Source organism: Aythya marila (genome assembly GCF_965140915.1).
Source record: "Aythya marila genome assembly, chromosome: 1".
Lineage (NCBI taxonomy): Eukaryota > Metazoa > Chordata > Aves > Anseriformes > Anatidae > Aythya > Aythya marila.
Window position 1 is genome coordinate 64569619 of NC_139042.1, and position 26316 is coordinate 64595934.

General features: G+C 41.6%; 1 protein-coding gene across 1 annotated transcript in view; it reads left to right on the forward strand.

Annotated features, from left to right (window-relative positions):
* The first annotated feature begins 4427 nt into the window (after positions 1 to 4427).
* Positions 4428 to 26316, forward strand: part of ST6GAL2 (ST6 beta-galactoside alpha-2,6-sialyltransferase 2) — a 47658-nt gene continuing 25769 nt past the window's right edge. The window contains exon 1 of the mRNA XM_082751906.1: positions 4428 to 4487. Coding sequence (XP_082608032.1) covers positions 4455 to 4487 — 33 coding nt within the window. The 5' untranslated portion in view covers positions 4428 to 4454. The remainder of the gene's footprint in view (positions 4488 to 26316) is intronic.

Sequence of the window (26316 nt, forward strand, 5' to 3'; positions counted from 1 at the left end):
GCTAGCAGCAGTACCTGCAGTTTGTTAAAAACATACCTGATGATAAGACACAGAGGGCAGATGAGTGCTAACAAGGATCCCAGTGTCCCACAGGATGGGCACAGTAGGAAGGCGATGCCCAGCCAGAAGAGCCATGCCCTGCAGCAGTGATGCTGAAGAACTTGAAGACTTGCCACCTCTGGGGATGATAAAGGAATCAGGCTGTGTTGTGCTGTTGTGCTCCGTCCTTCCCAACTCAAACAGGGCTGGCATGCACCCCCAGGCCGTTTCAGGGTTTGCAGAAACAGAGCAGCAAACCAGGACACACGCATCCCATCAGGGATGAATGGCAGAAAACTCTTGGGGAATTGTGACAAACGGGCAGTGTGAGGTCTGTGGGTTCTTACTCACAACTTTAAGAGCACCTCTTTTGTCCAAAGCCAGAATAGTTCTAAAATAAAATAGCAACTACTTGGGTGAAACTTCACTTTGGTAAAGTCAATAGAAAAATTCCCCTGTACTTCATTGGAGCCATATTCACCATGGAAGTATTTTGACAAGGCCGAATGAGTCTGTGCAAGGGTTTTAAGGATCTTTGTGTACTGTACCCTGCCAGTTTAAATGATGACTGCAAAGAAATGTTATAAAACTTTTTCCAGGAGAGGCGAAAGCTTTCTCCGTGTCACAGATTTTAATATACTGGGACTCTTACCCATGGTGAATCGGGTTATTTATCCCCTTTATTTATATGCATTGCTCTAACACGGTAACAAAACAAAGTGATAGATGCACTTATACCAGTCGTTAAACTCAGTAACAAAGCAACAGCATCTGTGCATAACTTTACCCCATTGTTATCAATTTATATAAAAGACAAATTCCTCAAGCTGTGAACATGTGAAAGCAAATTCTTTGCCACCTGGGACTCTCCAGCAATTACTTTGTCCCCAAATCTCAAACTGCTCCACGGGCTGCTCCAGCATCACTGGGGCCTGATGCTGATCTCACCGACCTTAGCCCTGTTCACTCTCCTGATTTCCAGGGAAGTTGTTCTTAATTACATCACTCTATTGGAAGACAGAATCAGGCCAATGGTGAGAAATACCGGATGCCACGCTCTCTCCCGTTCTGGAGTTCAGAGTCTAAGCTAAAAGCGAAATGTCAAAGGCAAAAGCAAACCTTCGCGGACTGCAGACTAACTCCACCTGCCTCCTGCAGATAAATTTTACATTTAGATGTGTAGGTAGAGCTCCCACTGCAGTCAATACAAATTGTGCTCAACCAGCACTATCTGTCACCGATCCAAGAGCCCATTCTGGAAGTCATTTGCTCAGAGAGGGGAGTCTTTGGGTGACAAGCTCTCCTGATAGTGTTTAATCTTAGTCTCCCATGTAGAATATCTTAGCACTACTGGCTTTCCTCTAATGCTCACTTAATTTATGCTATTCATTTACATTCTACGCCAAACTGGAATTCTATTTCACCTGTCTATTAAAAATGAGCCATTAAAGAACTGCACATTTTTAAATAGTAACAGATGGGAAAGTCTGTGGAGTTCTACAAATTTAGATTCTTCCTTCAAAAAAAAAAATAATTAAATAATAATTTTAAAAAGAGTGAGCAGTATCTACCTTTTACTTTCTTAAAACATGTGCCTGTGGTTTATTGTATGAGCCAGCACATTGTTTTATAGATAGATGCAGCAAGCCTGGGGGAAAAAAATTCTATTACTTAATTGCTGGTTATGTTTATAAATTTAGATTTCTGAAGGAATGGTATTCAGGGATATCCCTCAAGCAGCAATGCATACATAGCACCAATCTGTACATATTGCTACATCGCAGTCTGTTTCAGTCCTATCTCACTTATGTGAGACAATCAAACCAGTTGTATCACATCATTTGTCACACCAATGGATTAGGATTTTTATAATTTAGAAGAAATTAGCTCCAGGTTTGAAATTTGTTTTGCCAATGTCCTAGGCTGAGAGGAAAAAAAAAAAATGTCATTTTTATTCATTAATTGCTTTGCAATTCATGAAACTTCCCACTTAAATGGAATAAATAAGTGGATGAACTTCTCTGGGATTTACAGTCACTATTTGCTTTTGGCGTGGAGCATTATTTCTACAACCATTTTTTTTTTTTTAATGTTAACCCATTCCTGATCGTGTTTTTCTTTCACATCTTTGTGTCTTCTATTTCTGAAGTTACATCTCAGTTTAGCTAACTGCCTTTTTTTTATTTTTTTTTATTTTTTTTTTCACTTTAGTACTATTTGGGTCTGTTTCAGCACTTGTTTCCATGCTTTGAAGGCATGCCTTTTGCAGGGACGTTGTTCTGCTCATCTTACTCTCAGCAAATATGGGCACAGTGAGAGTCAGAGTGGCATTACCTGATTACCTGTTACCCGGCCACTTCTTAAAGCTTAGATCCGGCACAATGAAGGTTATCGAAGCATTGTGCTGATTACTCCTAGGTGAAAACTTCCTTGGAGTAGCCTAAGTAAAACACGAGTCGATCTAAACAAAGGCAGCCAACTATGCTCCAGGGTATTTTTAGATGCTCAGCAAGCTGAGAAGGGATAGCAACAATTGCACTGCGAACATTTCTCGTCCTCCCCGGCGCTGCGAGTAGAGCAGGGGCGATGGGTGCCGTGCGGGAGCAGCGGTGGGAGCGCGGATTTCCCGCAGCCCCTTTACCACCTACTTGATCCCTCGTTTCCTTTGTGCTCGCGGATCTGGCGGCCGGGTGCTGCCTTGTTTTTCCTCGCCGCTTTTACGAGCGGGTTAAGGCGGTTCTTCTCGGGAGACCTTTGGGCTTCAAATAATTCCCTTTAATTAACGCAGCCTAACCTTAAAGAGCCGAAGCCGACTGAAGCTGCGGGAGCCCCATCTCCCCGGCTCGGGGTGCCACCAACTTTCCATCCCGGTCTCCCTAAGCCCCCCACAGCCCTCCTAAGCCCCCCATTGCCATCTCCCCGATGCGGAGGGGGGGCTTCGCTGCCGGCCCGGCCCCCGCCCGCTCGCCTCCCTCCCACCGCGCCCTCCTCGGGAGCCCCGGCGGCAGCTCGGCCGCCTCCAGCTCCTCCGCCACGGCCCCCCAAAAGCTCAGCGCTGTCCCCCCCAACCCCGGGGCAAGGGAAGGTGCCCCCCCATCCCCTTCACCGCAGCGCCCGGCCCCTCCCGCCGGGGGCCGCCCCCTCCCCGAACAATGAGGCCGGGCGGCGCGGCACGGCACGGCCCCGGGGCAGCCCCCCCGAGCCGCCCCCTCCCCATCCAAAGGTAACAGCGGGGGGGGGGGGGGGAGAGCAAAGGGAAGGGGTCCCCATGCCGGGAGGGGCCGGGAACGAAGGGGGTGCTCGGGAGGGGGGCCGGCCTCTTGCGGGGGGCGGCTCCCGAGAGCGGGCGGGTGGGTGGGAGGGAGGGATGGAGGGAGGGGGGGGCGGTGCCGCCGTGAGCCCCCCGTGTCACCTCCGTCGCGATGCGGGGGGAGCGGGGGTGCCGCCCGCCGCCGCCGCCCCCCCCTCCTTCCCTCCCCAAGCCCCTGCGCTTTGTGCGTGCGGCGGCCACCAGCATGCGGGGGGAGCGGCAACTTGTGGGAAGCTGCTGCTGCTCCTCCTGCTGCTGCTCCTGCTCCCACTGTTGCTGCTGAGCCTCGGGGGGCAGCGCCCCGCAACGCCCCGAGCGCCCCCGGAGGTACGTGGGGGCACCCCCGGGAGGAGGGCACTTCTGGTGCTTTGTCGGCTTCGTGGTGTTTTTTGGGGTTTTATTCCGAAGGGGGAGGGTTTCTGCTCCGCAGCCTTTCGCTGGGAGGGAGGAAAACCCTCTCCGCGCAGCCATAGGGACTGGAGGTGGCACGGCTCGGTGGCTTCTTGGCTCTAACAGTTTTCAGGCGGGGAGTGTGCGGGGTGTGTTTTGGGGAAGGGCTCGCCTGCTTAAAGGGCTTGAATAGATGTGTTTGGGGAAGCGGTGCTTTCCAGGAATCTCAATGAGACCTTTTCTTGCGGTTGCTTTTTCAGGGCTTTTTTAATTAGTTCTACGTTTGCTCGTGCAGATCGCGCTTATAAGTAGTTAGCAATCGTATTAGCATATAAAAATCGATATCCTCAGAGGAAAAAATAACGTTTCTTTGAATTTACCTCTAATAAGCAACATAGATCACTTTTGTGGACTGCTTGTATATTTTACTGGGAACATTATCTTCTCTAATGCTCCACTATCATTTGTGGTTTATTCTGTCATGGTAATGTGTTTCACTTAGTACTGCAAATAAAATTTGCCAGCTTACTCATTTGAGTATGTTACTTGATAACCGTTGGAGTAAGATTTAGTCATCTCATTTCTTCATCTAGGAAGAAATATTAAGTAATAGGCTGGAGGCAGCAGCAGACCTCAAGGTTAAGGTTTTTGCTAGCTTTTCAATCTGCTTTTCCTTTTTCAGTCTTGCAAACTTTCTGAACTTTAACCCTTTGCAATGAAACTTTCCAGGCGTGGTGTCTGCATCCAGGTAATTCTCATACATATATTTATATTTGTCTTGGAAAGCTCACTGAAAAGTAATTCAGCTCATTTTGATAAGGTTGGGGGGGGGGGGCTTTTGGGCAGGGGGAAAGAATTTTTGCATTTAAAGATGAAGCTTTTGCAAATTTTCTAAGAGTATAGATATACTTTTAAACTTTAAATCCAGTTTAGAGGTATTTAAGTATCTTTTTCCTTCAGATTTGCTTTTGTGATGATTTGACTGGAAATGCTGTGGTGGTTACCTGCTGGTTTAGTGTGTCTTGCTAAGACTGAAAGTTGCACTGCTGGAAGATGTGATGAAATTGGTCTCGGAGAGTCTGGAGGTGAGGTCCTGCCTGTGTATTCAAACACAAAGGTACATCCTGGCAGACCTCAGCTTCACTTCCCATTTGCTGTGAAAGTGCTGGGTTTGAGATCCTGTAAGTGCAGACTTTCACCTATTTGTAGGCAGAAGTCTTCTGTGATGGAGTTTATGACCTTCACAACTCCTGATGGGCACTAAGAAAACTCTTTTTTTCTTCTACAGTTCATCTCGGCAGAGGACAGGATTTCCCAGCATTGTCCATACTGCACATTCAGGGTTGGGGGATGTGTACAAAATGTTAGAGGTTTGTTGCAAAGTTGCAGACCTCAACGTCTATGTTTTGTGATGCCTTTCCTGCTGAGGAAAGGAAAAGAAAGGCCAAGCAACCAGGGAAAGTATTACAAAAACTTTACAAAATGAACTTAAAAAGGATGTTGGGTTTGCATACATAAGTATCCCAGTAGAAACATAGGAAATTATAAGCATGTTCACCTTATCTCTGTCCTTTGAAATCTTCACAGTGATTGTTTCCTATGCACTCTTGGATTAAACACAGAGTTGTGTATAAATAAACCTGGATATACTATTTTAAAAATGTAAGCAAAATAGAAAATAATTCTAGTCCTATAGATTTTTTTGTTGTTGTTTTTTATTTCAGATTAATGAAATTAAATAAGAAAAACCCACCAAACTGTTGATAGTATCCTAATGATTGTATTCCAAATTGATGCGGTGTGTGTAAGTTACTGTATATAATAATAGAGGATGTTGTTTTTTACGTGAGTTTTTGCAATACTTCTTTTCCATCAGAAATTGTATGCAAATCTCTCTGCAGTAATTTTCAGACTGTGTTCTGGGCACTTTTCTGTATTTACTAAGCAATTGGCTGGCAGTCCGCATTGAACTATTTGGGCATATGGTGTTGGCTCCTTTTCCTCGTATTTAGCTACTAATGGCATTACAAGAAGCCAAAATATATTAAGTACCCCTCTAATATTAATTATCTTGATGAGAAATTGCTGCAAATACTGTTAATATTGCAGATGTATATGCATGATTTGTGATCAGTGTGAAGGCAAATCTGGGGAACAGAGTCAGAAATAAAACTGAGATTTGTGAAGGTCTGTTGAGATGCTGTTACTGCTACAAAAAAAAAAAAAAAGCACTCCTGTGACCCAGTAACTTTGGAACAAAGGCATAGGGGACTCAATTCAAGGAATGCAAAATCTGGCATTACTTCTACTTTTGTAGTGCAGAAATAATTTCTGTCGAGTAAGACTGCTGGGTTCCTCTGAGCAAAGGTTTACAACCCTTAAAAAGCTCTTCCTGACACTAAGCAGCATCCCTTTTGTGCTTTTGAAGTGTACTAGAAAGACTAGCTAGTAGCATTGGTACTGATGAATGGAAAAGAAAATTTACAGCATCAGATACTTTTCTTTAAATTATTTCCCTTGTTGTTAGTTATTATGAAGCATTAGGCTGCCACACTTGAATATAATTAATGTAGTAAATGGTTTGTTAGGCACCATATGACCTTTTGTCTTGTTTAATTATAGAAGCTTAGTGCAGTGGTCTGTGTACAATATTCAGTCAAAATAATTGCTTTCAGACTTTTATCTGACTATGGTTATTTTTGGAGCAGCTGCATGCATGGCTTTTTTCTGAATTTTGCACTTTTTAGGTTCTCACTTGCAGTTGTGCCACTACATTTCCAATTTGAGTAACGAAAAATAAGTTAGTTGCTGTCTGATCTTGTTGGTAGTAATACAGTAATGAAGTTAAAACTATTTCTTCCAGTGGTGTTCTGTATCTTGAAAATTATTTTAAGAATGTAAAAGTAGCAGCATAGAACGAAATCTGTTCCATGAAGAATTTACAGTAAAGGGCTTGGATACAGCAAACCCTTATTCATGTGTTTCATTGCATATATTAATTTCGTAATAAATGCAGTCTTCCTCCAGCAGAACTCATTCTGCCATATTTAGGGTACCAAGGCTATGTGAAAAGCTGAATAAAACTACCGTATTATATCTGAGAATAATGTAGAGGAAAAAAAAAAAACAAAACTGATACTAGGTGGAAGTCTTATGACTATTTTATATTTCAGATCCAGTCTTTTCTGTGGTGCAAGCACTGAAAACCGTTTTTTCTTGATCAGTAACGTTCTGAAGAAAAACAATGTTGAAAAAAAATTCAGCTTTATTTTTATTTGGCCTGAAGATTGTATGTAGATTATAAACAGTGCTTCAATACTTGGCCCTGAGGGCAACGCATGCCAAAATCATTATGTTTGTTGTATACATTTTACAAAGATTGGCTGTTTCTGGAGGGATAAATGCTGGGAGAGTTAAATGTCAGGGAGCTGTTGTCAGTATTCTTGATGAGGGTCCTTGACCTTGGGAACTTGCTCCTAACAGATGCTGTGACAGAGCCTGTTTGTCTACAGGCCTTCAAAGCCCTTTTCGATGCCAGTCGCTTTGGAGAGGCCAAATCTTCTACGCTGCCAAAGACTGCCAAAAATTCAGTGGGAGCTGAGAGAGTGCAGCAGCGCTGGGCTCTGGGACGTGTTGGTCCTTAGTGCTGTTACATTTAATTGAAGATGCGACTTTACAGCTGGATGTCTGTGTTACTACATTGTGCTTTCTGGAAGGTTTCACTTCAGAGATCTAAATGTAAAGAAAAGTAAATGTTATTCGTTGTATAGATCTGCAGTTGTCATAGTGGCAGGATTCACCACAGGTTTTGTGCAATCCACTGTTTGTTGTATTAAATAGTATAAATCTATAGGAGATTAGGATGTTTTATAGCTAGAGTTGTGAAGTGGCTGTGAGTGCTCTCTGGAGACTGAACACAAAATCATGTGAACCAAATGGCTGTTAGCTGGGAAAAGTAGAGTTTCTTCTTCCCCTGTGCTATGTGTCGGTCTGGGTGGAAGATAAGTAACCAACCAGGTGTAGAGGACTTGGTGACATGTGGTGGTTTGTTCTGCAGCTTTGTGAATCTGTTGTGTCATTCAAGGAGCCAAGGGTCCAAAGAGTGTAAAATTTGTTATGAGATCTTTATAGGATCCTCAGTTTAAGGTAACTCTGCTATGCTAAGTTTTCTTCTTAATTTTGATAGTGGAGTTGCTTTTCAGTCCATCACTGGAAGGATAAATTTTGGTCTGGTCACTGTCATGTCTGTTCCTCAACAAAGACTCCAACCCTCTCTCTACAAAAGACCAAGTCTGTTCACCTCTGTGATGCTCTCTGTGAAGGACAGGGACTGGAGTAAACACCCTTAGTCTATAGATATGCAATGATGTATTCTATAATAACAGTCCAAAGTGCCCTCATTCTTCAGGTATTTGCATCACCAAGAAATGCAGAATTTGACATTTTATGAGTAAAATGCATCCACAAAGTCTTCTTTATAGAAACCATCAGACTGGTTCCTTGGTAATATGCTAGTTCAAAACACTGTTTCAATGCAATACCTTGCAAATCTGGAAAATATTGTTGACATTTTATAATTCACTATGCATGGAGGACTTGTTCAGCTCTGAGCTAGTAAGGGGAGATTGTGCCTTCCACCCTGAGGCTGAGGCAGTGAATGCGGGTCAGTAACAAATGAAAGCTGCTACCATCTGATGGTTGTTCAGTCACCTGTGAAATGTGGTTTCTAATAGACAGGTTTCCGCAGCACTGAAGCAGCCGTCACAATTAGCTGAGCAGAGCCAGCCCCCTTGTCGAAGGACTCGTTAGGGTGGCTAACAAGCACATCATGCCTCATCTTAGCCTAAAAACCATCCTGCCAGTTAAGTGTTTCCAAACACTTCCAGCACAGGGAAGTGTGATTGCTAATCGTGCTCCGTCTGCTTGTGGAGAGAGTGCATTTTATTGCTGGCACTGTTAGCCTGTCTCTCCTGTAAAGGCTTAATCCGTAAAAGCAGAAAGAAGTAGAGCGCACAGCCGAGTCGATCAGGTCCTGGCTCCTGATCAGGTCCCAGCTGAAGTTGCTTGCAGACTCTTCAAAGCCTCCACGGGTTTTGGGTGTCACCCTGTGGAAGCATTTTAGAGGGCACATCGTATCTCCCAGTGAAGCTAATCATATACAGACTTGATTGTAGTTACTGACAAATTGCCTGAGAAGTCAGTGATTAATTTTAACAAATGAGTTTCCTTTGAATGTATGCTCATGCATGCCAATTATAACAGTATGCCTATGATAAAAAAATGTTTGTTTGTTTTTTCTTTGTTTAAACTTCAAATGTCCTAGTGACTGATTATGTTTTCCAGTGTCTTTAAACACCTATGTTTTATGGTGGCTATCATTGTGGGAGGGAAAAAACAAGCAAACAAAACAAGTGCTCAGTATTCCCACGTATATAATAAATACCAATGAAATGTTGACATGGGTTGCAAAATATTTTCAAGCACTTAAGGAGTATTTGACATCTTCTACTGTATAGTCTAGAAAGCCTTAAGTGTCTTCAGCAAACTCGAGGCCTGATCCCTTTTCCCCTAAATTCAGTTAGAGGTCTCACACTGAATTTAGGTAGGCTTTGGATCTAGACATATGTGATTTCTCGTTCGTATTCCAGCTGCAGGCTCTTTTCAACAGGAGACAATAAAGTTGGATGGTAGGAAGCAAATCTCTTGGGAAGCATACATGCGTTAGGTCATATTCTGATATATTGAAGAAGTTGGTTTTAAAACAAAGCCTGCTTGGGCTAAGTATGTCACAAGGCATTATAGAAGAAGTGCTAAGAATAAGAGGAATGCAGGAATTTATTGGGGGGGAAAAAAAAGTGTACTGTTGTTATTGAAGAAAGCACTGTACAGTATAGAGTCTTTCTAAAATCTTTAGTACTAGCAGAGAAATTGCATTATATCTGCATAAACAAGCATCATTTCTTAAGAACACAGATGTGATTTATGGGAAAATCAAATAGTGACATGCTTTTAAACATTTAACTTGGATATAACACAGTATATGGGGCTGCAAGGCCGTGATCTGACTACGTTGGCTCCACACACAGACCTTGTACTAGCGCTGCTGAAGGGCATGGAATATGAAGAGCGGTTTTACACTGATGAGTTTGCATGACGGTAGCTGTGTGATGTTGACATTTGCTTTATAATATGTCACCTTTTCCCAGAAGCTTATCATTCACCCATAAAACATGTGTTCTGATTTAAAGCACAGTTTAAAGGTCTGCTTGAAGAATGGAGAAGTTTTACTAAATATAAAAATGATTACTTTGACAAAGTGGTGATTTTTTTTTCCTTTTTCATTTTTCTTTTCTTGAACATACATAACTCTTAGTAGCTTTAGATTTAAAAGACATTTAGGAAAAGACACTTAGCAAACCGGAAGTCCCTTAAAAGATTGTTTCTTTCATTATCTTGACAAACCTTGAAAAGTAGTTTCTGTGCCTGCGTAGTGATTATGTTTCAGAAACAGTTCTTAGGGATTTTATTATGTGCTGAAACATATGTTTATAAAAAAGACTATAACCTGGTGGAAAAAGTGTCTTATAATAATAAACCTGTCGATGGGCCATATGCTGCCATCAGTATGTTTGAAAAAATAAATTCTTATACAAGTGTTAAGTAAGTTTACAGCCCAAGTGTTAAGTTAGGGTCAGACTGTGACTGGTCCTCTGTGGATTGATGTGGGGAGGAAACTGCCTGCAGATCCTCCTCATGCTCTTTTCATTAGCTCATGCAGCAGCCCCTGAAGCTGGTAAGGTAGCATATCTTTCCAAAGGGCAGGGGGGATGCTCCTGGTAGGAGCTCCTTAGGAGATTGGAGAAGTCCTCCTCCTGCAGCTTTCTTTGGAGCTCCATATGCTTGTGCTGATCCAGTGCAGGGCTGTGTATAAACTTGACTGAGCTTTGCATTGTCTTTCCTAAGAAGACCAAACCTTTGAGGCAGAATCAGAGAATCATAGAATGGTTGGAAGGGACCAAAGGTCATCTACTTTCAACCCTCCTGCCATAGGCAGGGACAGTTTCCGTTAGATGACGTTGCTCAAAGTCTCATCCAGGCTGGCCTTGATTATCCACATTTAACAGATGACAGAACATATATATATATGTATATATATATATAGGAGCTCTGATGAATACACAACTGGATGAAAAGTGTGGATAAAACTTCAGTTCTTCCTATTTATTTGTCTTTTATATTTTATGGGCTTTGTGTGTGCATGTTTGTATCTCAGCTTCTTTAAATGTAGGTGGTTGCAAAGCCTTTTGTTTCTGAAGAGCAAAAGTAAGTTGCAGTAGGTCAAAGAATGTCGTTCTTAAAAGGTACTTCTGTGTGGGATCAATGTTTGGTAAATGTAGACACTTTCAAGTCTATTCTGCTTTCAATGCACTCGCGTAGCTCCTATGAATGGGAGTCATGCATGTGTGCATCTCCAAAAGAATAGGCCTCTTTGTAACTGAGGTACTTTCTGTGTAGAAACATACTTCACTCAGAAGTGTTTTTAACGTCCTAATGTTTTCCATCACTGATCAGCTGTGCACTGCTTATTTTCCTGGGGACTCTGTAGGTGATAGTCATTGTCAAAGGAAATATCAAAGATTACGGAGAATTGTTTAAAGTAGTTGACCATGCCGAAGGCTGTGTCAAGAGATGCATGAGGTTGCCATAGTTTCCGTTGTCAAAATCAAGATTGTGATCAGAGCAGTTCCCACCAGGAGCAAATTCCTTACTCAGAATCTTTCCAGGGTTCATCAAAGCTTTTAGTTTGCTCAGGGGAAATTTGTTTCTTGAGGGCTGAGATCTTCCCCCTAGGTTTCCTGCCCAGAAGTTTAATGAGGTATGTTGTGTCTATGTGTATGCGGCTCCCAGTCTGTAAGAGACTCTTGGAAACCAAGAGAGAAGAGCAAAGAGAGGGAATAAGCTGCAGAAGCACCCAGACCCCTGCAAGGAGTTTGCAACTGTTGTGGAATTGGAAAATAGATTGAATCAGTAATCCATGGAGAAGGGGGGACTTGGGAGTTATGGGGATATTCTCGGGGAAAATAAGGCTCAGTGAGGATTGAAGGAATGGTAAACAGACAATACAAAGTCTGGGGAGGAAACCATCTGTGCGTGGTGTGTGCTTAGCTTTCCAAGAGGCACTTTGGTACTGGCAAAGCTTAGAAGCACCCTTGGACCATTTCTCTTCAGCCTGGAGAAACAGAGCTCCCCCATGGAGACTGTAAAGTCTAGCCAAGTACTTGCATCCCATTGGACCTGAGGGAAGGGTCTTGAGCTTCGGCACTGCCTCCTGAGCATAGCTGATGAGGTGATGAAGGAGGCTGAAGTGGGCCAGGCTGGCTTGCCTACAGTATATACAAGCCAACATGTGGTGTTAACAACTGCAGTGCTCAGAATTTGTACAAACCCACACTTAGTAATAAAATAGCCTGCAACTAGTCAAAGGCACCAGTAGTAGCCAAGCAAATTTGGAATGTCTAGGCCAACCATTTTTAAGTAATGACGAGCCAAAAAAAATTAGGATACAGTCCAAGAAATGTAGAACACCTCACTTTTCTGGAACTCTCATATCTCCAAGATGCCTTGGCTGATCTACCTCAAACTTTCCAGAGAAGCTTTCCTTGGCACAAGATCGTGACTGTGAAATTTCATGTGACTGGGTTTTACTTTGTTGAAATTACGGAGGTTAAAACTGGAGCCTGTTATAGAAAGCTAATCTCTCCTTTAGAAATATTTCTGCATAGTGGATACTCATTCCATATTAATTGTTCACTGCTATTTCTTGTTCGGGCCAACTGTATTTCTGCTATTGATTTTTATTTTATTTTTTTTTAAAGCAGAAATTTATAAGGCATTTAGCATTTCAGCCATACACCATTTAGCTTGGAGCCAAATGGTGTATGGCTGTGTACAGGCAAATGTGGTGAGACAGAAACATTAGCCCTGTATCCATACAAGAAGGAGTCACAGTTCGAGTCCTGTTTCCATCTTGCTATAAGTGGAGAGAGATTTTTGGAGTGTCTGGTTTGAGAGCTCACTGTTTAATATAGCTTTTACCTCTCTGCTTGGCAGAAGGGAACCTCTCTGTCAGCCTAGTTATACTTTCTTGAGTATAAAAAATAAGTTTTTTAAAAAAGTATTTTATTTTTTTTTTAATTTAATAAATCTCATTGATGGCCATCTTGTCCTTCAGTTCAGAGTTTGCTTGGTAGCAGCTCCTGCCATGGAAAGCCATGAAGGTGGCAATAGCCTAAGATTGGCAGCAATTTTTTCCATGTTTGTTCTTGAGGTACTCTTCCTTATGTCCAAACAACTGTAGCCTGAGACATTTAGCTGCTAAAATTGCAAAATTTAAGATAGGTGTTAAAAATATAGAGAAAATGTTCATGGCCCTTAAAGTGCCTCTTATTTCTTAAGCTGGGGGTGCCCTGGCTATAATTCCTTTCTGTGTAGAAATGAGACCTGGATATGTACCATCCCTTTCTTCCATTCTCAGTGCTGGTTCCTGGATGATGTGAAGACCAGAGCAAGCCATTGCAGATACTTGCTATTGTTATATGAAGCCAAACAGATGACAATGAGGAAAAGCCTCTAAATATGCTGTATTTAAAGACACTGAATTAATTTGACTGAGTCACTTTATAGTCAGAGTGAGCAGGGCTGGAACAGATGTCAAGCCGGAATGAGCCTTCACCCTGAGGCAGCAGTTGTGAGTGTTTGAAGTTATTGCTTGATTGTATTTTTCTTTCCTGGGCTAAAGTTTAAAAGCACCAGGAGAAGCTCAGCGGAAGTCCGGAGGTGCTGCTTTGTAAAGAGACAAAGTGCCATGGATCACTGTTTGGTAAGACTGTTTCAGGCAGGATCTCTGCTCTAAGGTCTGCATTTCACGAGGCCAGGAGGCGCTCCATGTATGTGCAAGGCACAGTCTTTGTGCTGTTTGCCATCTGTACTGATGTTAGCATGTGTACCGGAGGGAGTTTGTCAAGATTATCATGGGTTAATTCCTGAAAGGGTGTGCCTGTGTAAAATACCTATCAGAAGATTTTCTCTTTGCTCAGGCGTTTTATTATTAGGAGCACTAAAAAGGCCAACAGAGCCAGCTAAAAATCAATCTGCCACTATATAGACAGCCAATGAGAAGAATGCAGGATGAGTGTAATGAGATCACAGCTACTTAAACCAGTGATCAGATATGCTGCTACATTCTGCAAAAGCTGCAAGCAGTAGAGAAACCCTGCTGAAAACTCCTGGACCAAGGAATTAAAATAATTAAGCCTTGCAGTCACTGGGATATGCATTGCTTTTGCAAGGTCGTCATGATAAATAAGGGCATAGCTACTGCATGCATGCTGTACACATGGAATTTTGCTTTTGTCATGTATGACACAGACTCTTATTTTTTAATATCAACTACTTGCAATTGAAAATACCCTGAGGATTCTTCATGTGGTGAATCCATAGCTATCAAAAAGGCCAAAGCCATAGCTATCAAAAAGGAAATGGAAAGCAAGATGTATAGGTATGAGTATGCATCTTATGATTACTGAGCTAGCTCAAGCATCACTGCACGTCTCTGTAGCGCTCTGCATAGAGACTTCCTGAATGATTTCTTCAGTAAGCAGGGCCAGAGTGGAAGAGATCACCCTAATGAATTTTTATCTTCTTGGCATTTCTAGCAATAGCGTGTCTGCACTCTTCAGACTGCTGAACTGCAAAGCTTTGAGTTACTACTGGTGCTGTTTCATCTAATGCCTGCAGATGAAAGTTTCCAAGGAGTTTCATAAACCTACTGCACAAGATTATAGAAGGGACAGAGAACTGCATAGCCTGTAATACTGCAATGTTACAGTATTGTCTACTGCTGCAGTAAGCCCCAACTGTGCTTGGAAGGTCTCAGGCATACCAGTACCATGGCTAATCGGGGAAGCAGCCAATAGTAATTCATAGCCTTGACTACTGAGTAATTCAGCATGGCTAAGACAGACATCTGATCCAGCTCGAGAAACTCAGTAAAGCCAAGTCTCTCTACAGTACTGTTTGGTAGTGCCACTTTAACCCTGTTTCTGAATTTGCATATTTATTTTCTAAACAATAGTTAAATGGCATGACATTTGAAATAAAACCCCTATTCATTCCTTGATATTATTTCCTTATTTACTGACTTTTAACATTTTAAGTAAATAAGGCAGTAATCTTAACAGCTGTACAGCTACGCAGACTATCATAAAATCACAGCTGTTAGATGGACTGTACTGGGGTTTCATAACTCAAAGCTATAGTGTAAGTGCAGAATGCAGCCAGTAAGTATATGTCAGATTAAAGTCAACCTTGGTCTGTAGGAACCCATTCATATGTGATCCCTCCCCCATGTTGTTCAGAATTGTCTGTAAAGGAGAAGTGTGGTCAGCAACAGCACAGCAACAGGAGGATTGCTTGTGACCTCAAACCATTACTTTCTGAGAAAGTAATATGTGATACCACATCAGCTCCACTGTGGTTTTGGGATAGAAACTCAAACTGAATTTTTCATTCAGATCTACTAAAGAAAACAGTTACATTTTTGTTCTTTGAAATGGAATACCTTTCTAACCAGAATGAGGTAAATAGTTTCCATCTGAAATGAGGTTACAAAAGAAGAAAATTTCAAGTCCCATGCATTAGAAGGACTCTGGAAAATGCCAAGTGACTTGGAAACAGGCATGCTGAATAAAAGCATCATCAAGATAAAGGCAGATTGGGTCAAGACATACAGCAAAGGTGACAGGTTCGTAGGTCTTGGAGATGGTTCATAGTAGGAATGCTGTTCCTCCTGAGGTTTTTGAAATCAGGAGGTGGTTATAGTGACATGGTAATGCCAGAAAAAAACACAACTATAATCTGGAGTCACCAGTCAGATGTTGTGGCTGAGATGCTGAAGAAACAGTAGTTGTAGAGAGAGTTATATAGAGTACATAAAGTGTATATTATATTAACAATGTTACATTTTCCAAGAAAGACAGTGCTTTTAGAAAGCAAATGTCATGTACTAAAAGTGTATTTTTCTCCTATTCTCTGATGTCCAAGCCAAGTAAAATTGATTTTAAACTAAAGACACTAGTGTGCCTGTTTCTTACAACAGTGTGCTTGGCAGAGAAGTGATGGATCAGAATTCACATGTGCTTGGGTTCTCTGACTGCTGGAGAGGAAACTGAGCATGGTACCTACTGACGAAAATGCTGGCTCCTCCACAGTGTGCCCTTGGGCATATTCTGTTTAAATGGCTTGAAAATATGTGATTATTCTTTATGTGCCTGTCCATACTCTGCTTCGGTATGGAGACAGTGACATTTACAGTATCTGCAGTCTAGAATATTGCTTTTTCCATAGCTTTTAATTGTTATCTCTATTTATGGGGAAAAAAATTAAGAGGCCTCGGCATAATGAGGGCATGGAAGGTTTAATGGACACACATTGTTACCTGCATGTGGTGATAAAGTTAGAAAACACTTCAAAGAGATTATGATCTGATCAAACAAATAAAAAAAAAATCTCAGAAATTCGTTTTCTTTAATTTCTCTTCCCTCATGGCATAAAACCATGCAAGGCTGCTTGTTCTTTCATCAGAAATGATTCAGACCTGAGGGACACTTGTAATTTGGAAGTAATTAGTAAATAAGTCAGATAAATACTATCCATTGAGAATTGTGAAAGCACATTGGACAGGATTCATAAAGAGCTGTATCAAATTCTAACAATTAAAGCTTAAAAAAATTATCAGTAGTTAGTATGATAAGTCCATTTCATCATGAATTAGTTCACTGTTAATTTTCACTGCCTTCTGAGCAGTTTGAAGAGATTTTGCAATCTCAAAAAGTGGTTAAAAAAAGAAGAAGAAATTCTGTAAGAGTTATAGCATCTATAGACTAAATTGTGACTGTATCCAGCTATCTGATTTGTAATATGAGCCTGGGGTTTTAGTATTTATGTGCAAAAGCAGTCAGTAAAGTTATGCCCACGGACATTAGGTCTGAAGCTCCGCTTACTCCATTCTTCCCAACTAACTTTAAGTATTATTATTACGTGTTTTTTTTTTTTTTTTTTTTTTTTTTTGGTTCTTCTGGAATACAACATAATATCTATCTGCTTGTTTAAGAAAAGTCCAGTGGTGTTCATTTTTGTAAGTAGCAGGCAAAAAAGCTACTTGTGGGATTGTTGTTACTGCTCACAAATGGGCTCTCAAAGTGGGAAAGCAGAACGTGAGGTACAAGCTGTGTTTGAATAAACATTGTTTGTAAGTAGACTAGTCTACTAAACAGTTCTTGTTCTTAATTGGTCTTTAAATCTTTATAGTCCTCTATGTAAATTTCACTTCAGAACTGAAAGATGCTACAGGATTATACTGTGGCTTTGTAGCAGCATAGGGATAGGGTTATGTGAACATAACCTTAGGCTGCACCATGCCTTCCTGAGTCTCATAACCTGATGTCTCTCACGATCCCACACAGTCTAGATGAGGTGATACCAGGTTCCGTATTTGAGGTTTCATGGATCTTTATTTCATACAATTCACTGTAGTTACTGGAAATACTGTGAAATTATACAATGCAAAGATGAAAAAATGAAGTACAAGTTAATACAAATTCAGGAAATATACTGTACCTATATTCTGTTCTCTTAAATTGGTATATTTTTATCAATTAACCAAAGTGGGTGTAGTAGTTGGTAGATCTACCACTAACAACAGATTTCCTACTAGTGAATATGGAATTACCAATGCTTTGCTGAAATATGTCATGTTCAACTATGGAATTATGCAAGTTTTACTCTTTTACCTTATTTCCTGAACCACAGCAGACCAGACACAAAAGGGTGTTTTGTACAGATTATTGAGAAATCTGAAGTAGAATGTAGGCAGATGATGACCAGATCAAGATTTTCATCATTGCTTGATGTCATTCATGCTTTCTGCCAGTATATCTTTTTGCATCTTTATACTCACATTTAGCATGAACTTCAATGTGTTTTTCTCCAGTAGTTTAAAAAAAAGTGGGAAAATTTTGCTCTGCTTGCAGTCATGTTGCACAGCACACCCGTAACTTCTCTAGTATTTTTAAGTGTAAGACTTCTCCACCAACACTGTTGACTTGAAATATAGATGCAAATACAGTAATCAAAATGGTAAAAACATTGAGCGTGAGCTCTTAATTCAGACTAAATGTTAGTTCATTCATTTTGTCTCTGAGCAGAACTGAAGCAGGACTGAAAACCATCAGCAAAATAGGTTTGATGGGATTGGGTGTTGCTAAGGAGTCGATCTATGTTAAAACAAAGATTTCTTTCTCAGAACATTCTCTTTTTGTGCTGGCAGAAAAAACCTTTTCCTGATTGATTTAGGGCAGTGAATTGGCTTCACTTTATTACTTGCTCTGTGCATTTAACACTTAAAAGCTGCAGACATAGATTGGGACTCTGTTATGCTAGGAAAGGGGCAAAAACATGAGGAAATTTGTCTCTGTCCTTACCAACTTTTTTCTTGATTCTGCAAATGGTTGATGCCAGTGTTGCTGATGGCCTTCCAAAGTGGCAGATGGTGCTCTGGAGTGGGAAAACTCATGTTTTCTGGGAAGGCCGCAAACCTGAAGAAAGGCAAATGCTAGCTCCAGAGAGGCTCCCAGGAAAAGCAAGCTTGCCTTAGCAAGTGGACCTGCTAAGGGAGTGTGAGCAGACCCCAGCTACTCCTTGTAACAGCCAGGAGGAAACTTGTGCCTGTGGGTACATAGTTGACAGCATGCCATAACGGAAAGGAGAGGGAAAAAGAGTTTTAGATGCTCCTGGCATCTCCCTGACAGGATGGAAGGAGGTTACATGTCCTTCATGGTTTGAGGGAGTTGCTTCTCTTTGAGGGGCATCCTCCTCCCTGCTGGGACAGTGACCACTTTTTTTCCCTTCTCTTCTCTCCCTCTTTTCTCTGAAAGAATTATGTTCTTTTAAGTGGAGCATGCAGAAGATAGGCAGCATTTTTGCATATCTTGACCACTTAAAGGCAATTTCAAAAGAAGGTCTTTTTAATGAAATCAGCACTATTTCAAATGACTGCCTGTTGGCTGAAAACCAAAGGCAATGTAGCAAGCATTTGAAATCCTAGCAAATATTTCTATGAAAATTTTGTGAATTCTACCTGTTGAAGAGTTGCAGGAAAGGAATATTTCATATGTATACTGGACTTTCACATGTATACAGGACTTTTCCCTGTGGATGTAAAGGCATGTAAAAAACCTCTGCCAACTATCTCAGTAGGAAATACGTATTCTATTTCTCTACCTACTTCTCAGATTCATCTGTACTAGCCTGTAGATCTAACAATACAAGGTTTTAGATTGCATTGTCTCTTATGACAATAAAAACTAGCACCAAATGGTAATTCCACTGTTGTATCCAGTGAGGATGAGATTAGAATACTATTGTGTTATGTCAACTTTCATAGCAAAACTGGCTAATGCAACTGTCTTGCAGACCAGCCAACTCTTCGGTTGGCTCATGGTTCCATGATGGTATCCTGTGAGATCCTATTTCTCTGCAAAGTTTCCAGTCAGGTAGAATTCAATTTCCAGTGGTTAGGGTCAGGTTACAAACAGCTGTATCTCCCACAGAAAAGATTTCTGTTGATCTTGCCATAGTTTAAACTAATATTGCCCTGAGCCATGCATAAAACACCCTTCAATACAAATACCACTTTATTTTGTTTTATGAAGCCAAACCAAACATCCTGGCTAGTGTAGGTTGGCTTATCATCAGAATAGTCATGTTAAGTATTAAATTATCTTTAGAAAGAAAAAAAAAAGGGGGGAGTGTTGCAGTCCAGGAAACTTTGATTTTGGATTGTATTTGTAATGTAACGAGGGCTCAACTGACTTCATACTTCAGTTTGGCAGACCTTCTTCCAGGGTGAAACTTTGCTCTAGGCTAGAAGCTTGAAAGAAAATAAGCCTGTAGAGGACATGTTGTTTGTATGTGTGTGATTATATAGAAATGAAACTTTAACAGTGATAATTTTCTAAATGTTCTCTCACAATTATGTTGCTAACATAAACAAATAGGAGTTGGCACTGAGATAGAACTGAGAAATTAGGAACAAATTATTTACCATTGTTCTTTTTTAGAGTTTTAAAACAAGGGCTTGCTTGCTTTCTGGAACAAATGTAAAAAGACAAACCAGAGTTTAATTAAAAAAAAAAAAAAAAAAGTCAGTAATAAAAAGTGAAGCAAAACACTGCCTATAGGACTTGTTTTATTGGAACATACAGTAGAAACATACTTTATAGATATAAAACTTGCTGCTATATTGAGATATGGATATTCAGTATATCTCAGAAATATTACTGCATCAGAGTGGAAAACTGAAGTTCTCAAACCATTTCTGCTTGGAACAATTTATGAGTTTGGTCAAGGTTTTGTGACACTGTTGACACAGACCTTTTGTAACTGTGCTGTCTGCTCATGTGCATGTTAGTATAAATGTTTCCTTCTTTCAGGAAGCAATTCAGATTGGCCTTTTTCAGTGCAATTACTGCTGTGTTAAGTTCAAGTAATATAGCATCTAAAAACATTTATGGAGCAAAGAAAAGAAGCCTTTTATTCTAACCTTGCCAAGAGCAGAAATAAAATGAGCTGTTGTGCTCGAAGTGTAGAACTGCATGAGGATTTGTAATGTCCTATTTCTCGTGGTTTAGTCTTGTGTGCAGTCTGAGATGTGTGATTTAATGAGACTGTGATTCGTTTATCCTGTCAAGCTTTAAATAAAACACTCTCAAAGCACTTCCTTCCTTTTTTTGAATTATGTGTTTTTGCAAGTACGGTATCAAAAGCTGTCCCTTAAAAATGGGGAGGGGGAACCAAATACAGTTATACATGCTGGTTGGATTTTTTTCTTACATTTTATTAGACACTGAGTAAGCTATCCACTTCTCTGCACCACTGTTGCATTTCAGGCCTTAAGAAATTCCTGCCATCATGTTTGGTTACACATGACATCAGTATGTAGGCATGGACTGCTCCCGAACTGTGGTTTTGCAGAAGGAAAGGGATTAAAATCTTATTCTTTGGGCAGGGGAGGATCAGTCCCACAAAAAGCCAGGCTATGCTGAAGCCAGGCAGTAAATCCTGCTTCTGCTAGGGGTCTTCAGGCACCAACTGTGTCTGTAATTTGGAGCATCTCTGTATAGGGTGTGAAGTGACTGTGAGAGAGGGGAAAACTTGTGCAGCTGTTTGTGATACTAACCCATCACAAAGCTCAGCCTGAGGGTGCCCTGGTGCATGGGGGTAAAGGGAGCAAGGGCCGAGCTCCAACTGAAGAATGCAGTGGGTGCCCAAACACTGAGAAGGTGTGGAGCAGAGTGTGTTCCTGGGGAAGAACAGCCTGAAAGGAATGGGGGAAGACCCATCATGGGTCCTTCTACTCACTTGGGTCTCCCATCTGTTGCAGGAGCATGCTGGTTTCTCTCCCATGAGTTGCTTGGTAGAAAGAGAGTAGGGTGTTCTTGGCCAGAGCCTGCCCTCTGTAGGAGCAGGGTTCACCTGCTGTTTCCCCAGAGGGTTTGATAGTTCTGGTGGGAGGAAGTTTTTGCTTCCAGTTCTCACCCCTCAGTGCTGAGGTGCCCCTGCCTTCCTGCCCTCTGTGCTGCTTTGCAGCTGGACTGGCTGGCTTCCTTCCTGCCCACCCTAGCCTCTCCCTCTCCCTTCTTCTTCCTCCCTTTCTTCTGTGTGCTCGCTTCCTTGTTGTTGACCTCCCCTTGGCAATAAAAATAAATGCCTTAATAAGGTGCGTATGAATGAATGGAAGATGAGCAAACAAGTATTTGCTCTCAATCTGATTGCCTTGTTTCTACACCTGGCTTTCATCTCCAGCCAGCTTGCCTTTTCAGCGTGCACCCTCCTGCAAATGTGCAGCATTTGGCTTCACATGACCCTAGTGCTGATCGGGTCCTCTGGGAACAACTGTGGTTCTGGCACATCTTGCAGTTTATGAGGGGGAGCAGAGATGTGTAAATGTAGTGCAAGGAAAAATATGGGCTGCTTTATGGCCTGATCCATGAGGTTTTGCCTGAGCTGAGGAACTACTCAGATATGAGAATGTAGCCAGCTAGGATGGTCTTTGTTCAAATCTAGAAGCCTCTGTGATTATCCATGAATTTCACTTCGAAGAGGATTTAGAGTATCTTTGGATAGTTGTAGTAGTTTTATACTAATGTGTATAGGAGGTTTGTGTGTGTGGTTTTGTTTGTTTGCTTTTTGCCTGCTGTTTGGATGAAGAGGCAGTGCCGTGGCAGCCAAAGTGTGACTGAAAACTGCCCCTACCAGCCAGCTGGTACTTCTGCAAGTGGTGTGAAGATAGCTTAGCAGCTTCTCTGCTAGCTTTGTGTGAGGACGTGCTAGGGGCTATAGCCACAGTGATGGTTTCTGCACCTGTGTCCTGTGGTAGAACCAGGCACTGCTGACATTTGTTGTGACTTGAAGCAACTTTGAGCTTTTGCATCTTGCTGTGAGCAGGGCCAGGGCACTGTGAAGGTCTGAGAAGAGCAAATGGCAAAAATAGGGTTCAGAGGTAGGTAAGGCTGAGCATACTTGGTAAAGGGATATATAAGGGGATCCCTGAAAGGCAGATGGAGCTGATGAAAAGTATGTTATCAGGATTGCTTATTTTCAGTACAACTATGTGATACTTCTGCTGCTTTATAGTCTTCTTTGAGGAACCTGGAAGTGATTCACACCAAAATTGTTCCGAATGTGATGCATGGAGAAAAGTAGTGCATTTCTCTATAAACCCTTAGTTACAATACCGAGACTGTGGTCAGCTCATAACCAGTCTGTAAAAGACAAAAAAGTGGTGTTTTCCTTCCTGACCAGAAATGTGGGAGGAAATTCTGTCTGGAGTGTTGAATCTGTGTGTATTGGAGAGTGAGAAAAGGTGCTGCAAGTTGGATAGGTGGAGGCTGACCTGAGAGGTGCAGCCAGTCACCGCAGAGCCAGGTTTTCCTTGTCCTTTGATGCTGTGATGATCATTTCCATTGGCAGTGGCAAAGTCTGCATGTGAGGCTAAGAGCTAGTATGGTTATTTTTACTTCCCTCCTGTCAACCCACACTCACGTAACCCGTATGTGGTCTCTGGGCTGTGCAGGCGGTGCTGTGGGCTGTAGGAAAGTGATAGTGCCAGGCAGCTTGAACTTGATGATGGAGAGTGGATATCAGATGCAGAGAAGATAGCTGTGACCTCCCACTAAAACCTGGAGATTTATGCTTCTAAACCCCCATGCTCCTACAAAATAATCTAGGACACGTTCTTTGGCAGAAGCCCCATTGAGCATTCCTCCAGCTGCTGGGTTGCCAGCTTGAGTGGGTTTTACTGTAAGTCTCACTATATTTAGTAATTTTCATACAGCCTGGGCTAATAGAAATGGGTCACTATTAAAAAAAAAAAAAAAAAAAAGTCCCCACCACCTCCCAACTTGAAATCCTAGCTTTTATCAGAGAACCTGAAAGCAGGCATTCTGCCTGTCTGCATCCATCCTCAGGAGAAAACAAGAACCTGAGACTCTGCTTTTTAAATGCCCTGACTTGAGATGCTTGCCTTGCATTAAAAAAAATGATTCAGGTTAGCAATACCATCATTTTTGTACCTCCCAAGGAATCTTCCTTAAGTAGAAGATAAGTAGATACAGGTTAAAAAGACACTGAGTGATACTGAAAAAAAAAAAAAATATCCTACTTTGGATCATTGAATCACTTGGATGTTTCTTTGCAGCAAGTTAAGAAAACATCTTCTGAAACAAGTAACAGAGAATGCAGCCTGACTCCTCTGAAAATAACGTTGAAGAAAGTAGCCAGATTTATCAGGACTAACAAGGAAGTTGTCCAAAAGAGATTCATTAATTAGGAGACCTCATCACAGCCAATAAGACAAGTGCCCAGGCCATCAAGTGACTAATATACATCTTTTGGCAGTCACCGCTCCCCACAGGCTTGCCTGTCTGTTGCTGCCTACTGTACAGCTTGCACCACAGAAATGATGTGATAATGCTAAAAACCAATTTGGCACTTCCCACACGAGGGGATGAGTGTGCTTCCCCACCCTGGAAATGCAGCCTCCAGCTGTCTTGCCCTATGCCAGAGGTTTCTTAATACCTTGGAATTAGCTGACTAAGAGATGAGGCAGACTAAAGGAGCATTTGCTATCTGTTCAGGCTGCCTAAGCTTTCCATCAAATAAACCCCAGTCTGATTCTCGGCCCTCTGGGAAGGGTTGCCCACAGCTAACATTTGCTACCCCAAATAACCCCGTGGTGACCTTCTCACTGCAAAGCTGAAGCCAAGAAAAACCCTGTTTAACATAACAGTGCACAGCTTAGAACATCAACTTGAACCCTTCTGACCTCTGAGCCGTTGGGGTCTATACAAATTAATTTAACAATAGACAGTGTTGAAAGGGAGGAATGTTTCAAAGGAATAATAATAATTAAAAAAAAAAAAATCTCCCTCATCCATCTCTTCTCATTTAAGAAATAGTCAGGAGGCCTACTTCAGAAAAATTAGAAGTGCTCCTTGTTGCCAAACAATAGGCTGTACACAGGGAGGGGGTATCATGTTGGTATCTTGCATCTTAGTGTGGTGAAATAAAATTTCCCATAAGCGGGTGCTGCTTTTGGAAAATCGGCCTTTAATTTTCAATGGGGAGTTGACTTTTTTTCCTGGGATACTTTGAAGATACCTTTGGGGTTTGCCTTTATTTTCCATAGATGATTTTAGTACTTCTATTAAGCAAACACATAAGTCTTTCCTCTCTACCCACTGTGTTGATTTGTGCCTTGCCTCATGCTTTCCGTGGCTTATGTGCAAGCAGCCTGAAACATCTCTAACCATATTGCAGCTGGGGCTTAAACTAGCTGATGATTGAAAGAGCTCAGCAGAAAGGAGATCTGTAATGAAGTCTTTAGATGCTGGGGCAAAAGATGCTTTTTAATGTGTTTTATTGCTTCTGCTGAATGGGAAACTGGGTTGGGTTAAGTCTTGGGGTTTTTCCCCCAGTTCAGGCTTGCACCTCTGGTCTTCTTTAGGTTGAACTTTGACTTCAGCATTGGCATTGTTTGTAAGCAGGGAGGATTACTGAGGCAGGGGTGTTGAAGTTGGAGACAAGAAACAACACGAACAATAATTTTAAAATTTCTGTATAGATTTGCTTTGACAGCTTGAAAGCTGTATGATGAGCACAGATGAGAGAGATGGAGGTTTATTCCTGAAAGATCCAGTGGACTTCAGTAATTGCATTCACGAAACCACCTGTTTTTCTTCATTCAGCCAGTGCCACTCATTACGATTGTCATTTCTGGTTTCCTACACAAACACATTTCTATTTGCAGCGGAGATGCAGCGCCTTCATGAACACACACCCCAGGTAGTGCTGGGGGAGACCCCTGCTGAGTAGCAGAGGGGTCTGCTGCCAGCGGGGGGGGGGAGCATGAGGAGGGGCTGCCCTCTCCTTCCAGACATTGCCAAAGGCAGCCACGGTGAGGTGTGAGAAGCCGCAGAGGCTGGGGTGGGGGGGGGAGCTGACTTGATGTTTTGTGCAGAATGAGATAAGATAAACTGATATTTCTTTGGGCTTACTGCAGCTTTCCACTCACAGCCTTCAAGATCCTATGAGGTTGTAGAGGTCCTCTTGCAACTAATACAGTAATGACCTTGAATTCGCTTCCAGCTCAGCTGTACTGCTGGAGGACAAGGCTTTTCTTGTGAGCAAAAAAACATTAAAGCAGCACAGAGATTTGCCTGCATAGCTCCGGTCTTCAAGAGATTTGAGTATCCTTTTTGAGGCCCCACTTGCAACAAGGGATTGTAGATAAGCTCCTGCAGTAGTTAATGGGTAAAGTTTTTCTGATTTATTCTCACTGGTGTCGCTCCTTTTACTTGCAGCATTGGCAAATATACTGGTGTATGCTGATATTTTATTTTATGTAGATAATTTTTCGCTGAATGATAAAGGTAATCCTGTGCTTGCTCACATGTGCATGCCAACTGATACAAATGTTCCGTATGACTCTCTAAGTGTTTGGGGAAAAAATCATTTGCCTTGATTTAAAAATAATTAATAATGAAACTCATTCCTTTTTCAGATTGCAACCTGAATGTCAAATTTAGGAGTCCAGACTAATTCTTCATGCTGAGGCAGTCTGCTGCACTAAGCACGTTATCACAGACAATTAGAAACTTTCATATTTTTATACCTGAATTAAGACTAAACCCTTTCTGTTTCTTATAAATTCCTAGTGATAAGATAAAACACAGACAACTGGAGAAAAACATGCGATTTTGATATGGGTTATGTTTAAATTATGGTTAGACTTATTGCCTGAGTTGGTGGAAAATATTAGGGACTTCTTCCTTTATAGCTTCTACTTCCTGCAAGCTTGTCTTTTTAAAAAAGATTCTGAAAGATGCTTCCTTTGCTGATCCTCTAAGAAATGTATATTCAGCAGGAGAAACATCTGACTGAGCAAAGACTAACTTACA